The 7,535-nt window shown below is 45.3% G+C and overlaps 2 protein-coding genes across 2 annotated transcripts; both read right to left on the bottom strand.

Annotated features, from left to right (window-relative positions):
- Positions 1-1,444: 1,444 nt before the first annotated feature.
- zgc:110222 (uncharacterized protein LOC550336 homolog) lies at positions 1,445-3,339 on the bottom strand. The gene is made up of 2 exons (XM_060047915.1): positions 2,731-3,339; positions 1,445-1,788 (listed from the first exon to the last, which is right to left on the bottom strand). The coding sequence occupies exons 1-2, from the start codon at positions 2,984-2,986 to the stop codon at positions 1,562-1,564; spliced, it is 483 nt and encodes a 160-aa protein (XP_059903898.1). The 5' UTR covers positions 2,987-3,339; the 3' UTR covers positions 1,445-1,561.
- Positions 3,340-4,788: 1,449 nt separating this feature from the next.
- Positions 4,789-7,442, bottom strand: LOC132454504 (reticulon-3-B-like). Its single transcript, XM_060047911.1, has 8 exons — positions 7,170-7,442; positions 6,411-6,561; positions 6,167-6,223; positions 5,614-5,752; positions 5,411-5,480; positions 5,291-5,337; positions 5,002-5,060; positions 4,789-4,918 (listed from the first exon to the last, which is right to left on the bottom strand). Exons 1-8 carry the CDS (start codon positions 7,243-7,245, stop codon positions 4,870-4,872), a joined length of 648 nt encoding a protein of 215 aa, XP_059903894.1. The 5' UTR covers positions 7,246-7,442; the 3' UTR covers positions 4,789-4,869.
- Between the last annotated feature and the right edge of the window lie 93 nt (positions 7,443-7,535).

The following is a 7,535-nucleotide window of genomic DNA, read 5'->3' as shown; positions in this document are numbered from 1 at the left end:
AATAATGGTGATGATTACTACTGCATAATAATAATGATAATAATAATAATGATTTTGAATATTATTATTATGCATAGTAACACATAGTTACATAGTTAGTTACTACATAGTGCACTAAGTTGGGCGGGGGGTCGCGAAAACAGTCTCAAGTCCAAAAGGGGGTCGTCCCCTGAAAAAAAGTTTGGGAACCACTGCTCTAGTCAGTCCTTCCAGAAAAATGTGTCGTTCTTTTGTGATTGTTTCGGCCAAAAATCCTCTTATGCGGCACGTTTTCTTAAATGCGCTTAAATATGCGGCATATACCGATACCGATATCCGATATTAAAATTGCTATTACGGCCGATAAACTATATTTACCGATATCGATATTGGTATAAAAACAAGTTTCTATGATTATTTTGTATACTGAAGAACATGTAAACACTGAATATGAAAAAATTATTTCTTTCTTCATTTTCCAAAACTTCAAAATACATTCTTCAACAAGTTACAGGGCATCCATAACAAACACAAGTTATTAACAGTGTTAGTTTTAGGCTACTTTTACAACTTGCATCTATAAAAAAGTTTGGATCATAAATCACAAATCAAAATATCTTGACAAGGTTTATAACTTAAATCAAATTTGCCAATATTCATGGAAACCAGACACTTGTCTAAATTACAAAAAGTGTTTCAAGTTTAAGTCAATTTCAACTCAAATCTGTGAAATAGACTAAATCAAATATATCAAGGGAGGTTGGTTGTAGTCTTTTCACTCGGTTCTAGCCCTACTGTTGACACGGCATCCTCCGCGCATTACTTCGGCTTTGCAAGTACTGCATATTGCAATTCGAGTACCTTCATTTGAGACCGTAAAAAACATCCAACCCGTCAACATTGATTCTTTTCAGTTAAGGTGACAAACACTCCTGTACTGCCTCTCCGTGCGTCACTGACACTGTCACATGACCAAACAAGCTGCGCATGGGCAAAAACCACACACGACGGCAACTAGACGGAAATAAATATCGGCTGCTAATATCGAACCAGTTTTACTTATCGGGCCGATGCCAATATGTTAAAGGACTAACATCGGCCGAAAACGATATCACTGCCGATATATCGTGCATCCCTAATATTTATGCGGTGAAATTGCGGGAACTTGCGAAAAATGCAACTTTTCGATGATGTTCACGTCGCGTAATTACATAACGTTCCCATGGCAACAGGGGGAAATGGCTGCTCGTGTGAAGTAAACGCAACATTTTTCTACTTTCTAAGACATGAGACTTCTTTGCAACGAAAATGCGGCGATTATAAAATCATGCACGCCCCGCATATTTTGCGCGGAAATCGACAGATTATGCGGTGGAAGTGCGGCATATTTAAAAAATGCATGAATATGCAGACTTTGGCTGATTATGCGATCGCATAATCGCATCTTTCTGGAGGGACTGTCTAGTTCACATTAGATGAAATACTTTAATACATAATGATCATAAACATGTCATACAATAGATGTGGGTCCCCTTGAGATGTCCTTTGGGGTTGGGTATTAACATTTGGGTAGGGTTAAGTGCTAGGTAGTTGGGTAGGTGCTAGGCAGTAGGTGTGTCGGTATCTGTACAGTCCAGATGTCCTTGTTGCCATGGCAGAAAAGCGGCTCCACCAACCAATGAGGGTTTGACAGGCGGGTCAGGTGTTTTTCTTCTAGACCAAACAGAAGAGCTGCTTTTTCCCACTCCTGCAGGTCCTCCTCTTGCAGGACAGCGGGGCACTGCCAGGTTACGCCTACTTCCACCAGACCTGTCAGTCAGAAAACAACCAATGAGCAAGAAGCAGGGGCTGGTAGCTATGAGGTTGGACAGTGATGGCTCTGTCCATATAGTGTTCACTCTAGTTTATTTGATTAAATTAGCTTTTTACAAGGGACCCAAGACGTTTACTCTATAGCAAACGGGTGAGGGCTCGGTTGACCCTTTAAAGTACCAGTGAAACTGGTACTTTAAAGGGTCAAAAGACGCAGTGTTGCAGATCTTCGCCGGGAAAGAGTCCCAGAGGGTGGGGGCCCAGCAGGCTGCAGGTTGGTGTCGGGGGTTGCAGAACAGAATCCGGGACGGGGTTGAAGGTGCTCTGATGGGGCATTGGGGGATCTGTAGGTGAGGATGATTTTATAGTTGGTCCAGGACTCGGCACCGGAAGTTCTGCGGGCCCTGGAGCCGATCCAGCAGCTGAGTTCTGCAGGTCCTGGAGCCGGTTCAGCAGTTGAGTTCTGCAGGTTCTGAAGCCGGTTCAGCAGCTGAGTTCTGCAGGTTCTTGAGCCGGTTCAGCAGCTGAGTTCTGCAGGTCCTGCAGCCGGTTCAACAGCTGAGTTCTGCAGGTCCTGCAGCTGGTTCAACAGCTGAGTTCTGCGGGTCCTGCAGCTGGTTCAGCAGCTTAGTTCCGCAGGTCCTGGAGCCGGTTCAGCAGCTGAGTTCTGCAGGACTGCTCTGTTGCAGTGATCCAAACGGGAGGCAATGAAGACCTCTGCTGCGCAGTCTGACAGTGATGGCTTGACTTCGAGATGTTTTAAAAGTGGTAGAAGCAGAACCTACCGGGCTATCCTTTAAATTGTTAGTGTTGGAATAATAACGTTGTCATCTACTAGTAAGAAGATATAAATTGTTAAAAGTCTAGTTAGAGTTATATTTCCACTAGTTAGTAGTTAATGCTATAATATTAAGTTTTACAACAAAACAAAAGTTTTACCTGCCACCACGCCTCGGCCGAACCTCTCTCCTGACTCCAGGAGCGCGTCTATCTGAGCACCGCTCCACCCAAGCGTGGTCAGCACCGTGGCCCAGTCGCCACCCTCCCAGTCCCGCTGCGCGATGTGGATCGCCATTGACTGGCACTCAAGCTCCGACAGCACTGGTCTCCAGCGTGTCTCCACAGTCTTCACTCCGTTTAGAACTAGCCCAGCATACGGCTGGCGGAACGACAAACAGGGAAACTCTACAGACATCCCCTTGGTAATACTATGTGTATACTAGGTTTATATTCAGACAGTATATCATTGTACAATTACTTCTTAGAGGTAGTGTTGTTGCGTTGACGAATAGCTGCCTCTTCTTCTGGTGCTCCCAAATCCACATGTCCCACTGTGTCGCCCTCTGCTGGTAAACACGGAGTCGACCTCCTATACAACTGCATTCTTAACATGAAAATAACCACTGGACAAAGCAATTTTCCTCCCAGTGATCTGGGGTCTCATTGATAACCGTTGCGTACGCACAAAACGGGGCTGTGATCACGCCAAGGTTGTGATCTATAAAAAACCTACTTGACGGGAAAAAGTGCGCAGCCCTAAGCAAACTCTGACCCATGCGTACGATGCGTACGCATGGTTTGGAGGAAAAGGAGAATTGGCGACACAGACGGTGTGGTGGTGAACTGAAGTCAGACCGAATAGAAGAACGATTAAGTTTTATCAACACCCTTCATAAATTTAATTTCAACCCGTATCATGCGTTAAATCTATGTAATCAGAATAATTTAAGTCAACTGCGTTATTTCTCAGTTATAACTCCAGAAACATCTCCTTAGAATAGAAATAATAAAAATCTCTATATTTAATCCCGTCAATCCATACTGTCCACTGACGGCGCGACTGCATGGAATAAAGCATCTGTCCAACATGTGTCAATGACATAATATTTTTATGTGACACTGTAAACACATAATCAAATGTCAATTAAATCCCAAGTTTGGAAAACCAAGCCACACTCCTCATCTCAATCGTTGTCCGTTACTCTTGATGCTTTTCATGACAAATCAGGCATTAAAAAGGGGTTATGTTCAAGAACATTTTACGTGGGTGATTATGATTATCCAAGGTGTTCTCGGTCAGTCTTATTACCGTAACCCTATAAATACAGAGGTGAGCGCCGCCGCCGTGGTAATGCTGTACCATATGGCACTTCTGGCGGACCATGCAAATGGCAGGATTCGGAGGGAGAGGGTCTTTAGGGACCATAACAATTTATTGGTAGGCTACATAAAAATATTTAACTTTATGTCAGACCACTTCTTTTTTAATTCTGGGACTGTGCGCTCCGTGCTACTGACAGAGTTCACTGCTGCAGCAACATGTTGCCACTCACTCTGCTTTTTGTTGTTGGCGATCCCAATCCCGTGACCGCCGAACAAAACTACTTTGTGTCTCCACTTCAACCTCCGTGAAATTTCGCTTTTTTGCTTTTCTCAGTACTTCTGCCATTGTTTCCGACAAGACATAATACTTGCATCTGAGTCTATTTTATATGCAGATCGCATTCATGAGGACATTTGCATTGACCATTTATGGTTAAAAAGGGGCGTGTACAGGGCGGAACGTGAAGCTGATTCAGCTGCGCACACTTGTAGGCACTCTGTGATTTATAAAGCAAAGATTGCGTACGGTGTGCGTACGCAGGGTTTTATAAATCTGAATATTTTTTGGCGCACGCAAAACATGGCTTTTGGGCGTACGTACACTTTTAGTAACGACCCCACTCACAGTTTTATAAATGAGACCCCTGGACAGTAATATACTGAGACATCTTCAGTGTTCTTTATAGTGTAAGAGACTGAGACATCTTCAGTGTTCTGGACTAAGCAGTCAGGGGTTAGACAGTAGAGAGGCAGGTCCATAAGGAGCAGGTAGGGGTTTGACATTTCAACAAAAGGTCATTGTGTGGCTCCCTTCTTTGATGGTTTTGACCTCCAGCATGCAGGCTGACCTTTGGTAACTGGAATACTCAGAAATAAACTTCACATCCACTGAGATATTGAACATAATCTTTAATATTTACTGTTTCAAATCTCAAATATCAGAGAGTGAGTGAAGTCCATTCTGCCGAGGGCTGGTCAGGCTGCTTTCGTTCGTTTGATAGATCCAGGTAACATATCCTGTAGCCTTGAGAGACACAACAGAAAGACAGTCTGTGAAGTGCTTACATCATCTCACCAGTTTCACACCTCTCCTGTCTAACAGCTCACCTGTCCACGGTCTCCTTGAGTTTGGATCGTGCTAGCTCTACACGCCGGTCAATCTGGGGCTGGACACACACACACACACACACACACACACACACACACACACACACACACACACACACACACACACACACACACACACACACACACACACACACACACACACACACACACACACACACACACAGCCAGGTCAAATATCATAATCCATTGTTATATGTTTCCATCCATGGTGATCTTGGTTGCCATGGTGTTGTGAGGCTGTAAGTCATTGCCGTGGTGAAGGTGGTACCTTGTACTTCTGGTAAACCAGTGGTGAAGTGAAGCAAATTATGTCAGCTGCAGAGGAAGATGACATCACTAGTCAATAACCAACAAGATGATGATGATGAAGATGCACAGTGGCACTTACCGAGGATGAGGACGGTGATTCCGTTGAAGACTGCCCCGATATATGTCATTAACCACATGCCCCCAGCAAGCTGCAATTCACACACAGGAGTATGGATAAACGTGTGTGAAAGTGTGTTTGCGTTAGTGTGTGTATGCGTGTGTGTGTGTGCCTGTGTCTGTGCTGGTGCGTGTGTACATTTGTCTGTGTGTGTGTGTGGACACCTTGAGGGAGTCTACCAGGTCCTCCACCAGCAGCAGTCTTCTGGTGTGGACCAGCAGGCGGTTCAGGTGGACCCGGACCTGGTCTGCAGCCCACCTGCTGCTCTCTGGCGTTACACACACGTCCCTTTCCAGCAGAGACCTGCTCAGCGCAGGGGGGAAGAGGGAGGAAGACACCTGGGTGTCATAGCCATAGTCGTGGCCATGGTCTGTGATGTCATAGTGTCAGGCTGTGATGTAATAGTGTTAGGCTGTGATGTCATAGTGTTAGGCTGTGATGTCATAGTGTCAGGCATCACAGACTGTCAGCATAAGGCTATAGTGTCATTGCTTTAGGCTGTCATGTCATAGTGTTAGGCTGTGATGTCATAGTGTCAGGCATCACAGACTGTCAGCATTAGGCTATGGTGTCATAGCTTTAGGATGGGAGGTCGAGTGTGTGTGTATATATGTGTGTGTGTGTGTGTGTGTGTGTGTGTGTGTGTGTGTGCCAGTGTAAATATGTGTGTGTGGGTGTGTATAGCATTGTATATATGTGTGTGTGGGTGTGTGTTACTTGAAAGGGTGTCCATCGTCTGATTTCCGAACAGCTTGGACCACAGACTTGTAGACTCTGGAGATAAACCAAATCTATATTATGATTCAATGATACAATATCATCACCTGAAGGTCCTGTTGTACTCGTGGTGAGCTACTCTACAGGTAACATCACCTGGAGGTCTTGTTGTACTCGCGGTGAGTTATGCCTACTCTACAGGTAACATCACCTGTCTAGTCTACAGGATGTTCTCTGTTCCCACCTGAAGGTGATGGTGACACATAGCAGAGCCAGTGTCAGGTAGGACACCACGCTGATTACTGACAGTGTCGCCAAGGAAACCAGGACCAGCAGGGATAGGCCAAAACCAGCCGCTGACTTCAGCGTCTCTCGCCAATATATAAGCTCTAGGGCTGAAGAGAATCGTATTAATAATACAATATAGCAGCTCTAGGTAAAGAGAGAATATTATTACACACGCGCACCACACATACACTCACGCACGCATGCACGCACGCACGCACGCACGCACGCACGCACGCACGCACGCACGCACGCACGCACGCACGCACACACGCACACACGCACCCATGCACCCATGCATGCACGCACGCACACAAATGTCTGGCTTGAAATGTACATCTAAGTCAGGTCAGCTGGTCCTAATCTGTTGGTCCAATCGGGTGGTCCTAATCTGTTGGTCAGCTGAGCACATTTGTTTTGAGGACAAAGGCTCTTTATAAAGAAACTCACTTGATGCAGTTGATCATGAATCACTTTAGATCCTAAATGAAACAACTTAGCTAACTAACCACAGTCCTAGGGTTGACACCTAAAGTCATATTAACTAATATAATCCTACAGGGTTAACTAATATAGTCCTAGAGGGTTATCTCATATAGTCATACAGGGTTAACTGATGAAATCCTACAGGGTTCACTAATAGTCCTACATGGTTAACTCTAAGTCCTACAGGGTTAGTTTGTAGCTCTCATCCCGCCTGGTGTGCAGACCTTCCTACCTGACGACATGAAACCCTTTAGAGAAGACGAGTTTGATGAAGATGAAGAGGCGGACAGAGCAGTGGAGTCTGCCATTCTTCTGGAGACGTCTGGATCCACCTGGATCGGTCTGGAGATGCCAGGAGACGTCTGGAGTTGTCTTGAAGCGTTGGGAGATGTCTGGAGATCTCCGGAGATGTCTTGAGTTGTCTTGAGTTGTCTGGAGGTGTCTTGAGGTGTCTAGGTGTGTAGAGATCTGGGAGGATGGTTGGAGAGGTTTGGCTGCGCTGTAACTCGGGGGCGGGGAATGGGCAGGGCATGTGGAGTTAAATGTCAAAACAATGTCCTATTGTAAAAGGTTAACACTTAAGACAAAGACTTAAACA

Source organism: Gadus macrocephalus, chromosome 3, assembly GCF_031168955.1.
Source record: "Gadus macrocephalus chromosome 3, ASM3116895v1".
Classification (NCBI taxonomy): domain Eukaryota; kingdom Metazoa; phylum Chordata; class Actinopteri; order Gadiformes; family Gadidae; genus Gadus; species Gadus macrocephalus.
This window is presented reverse-complemented; position numbering and strand designations above follow the sequence as displayed.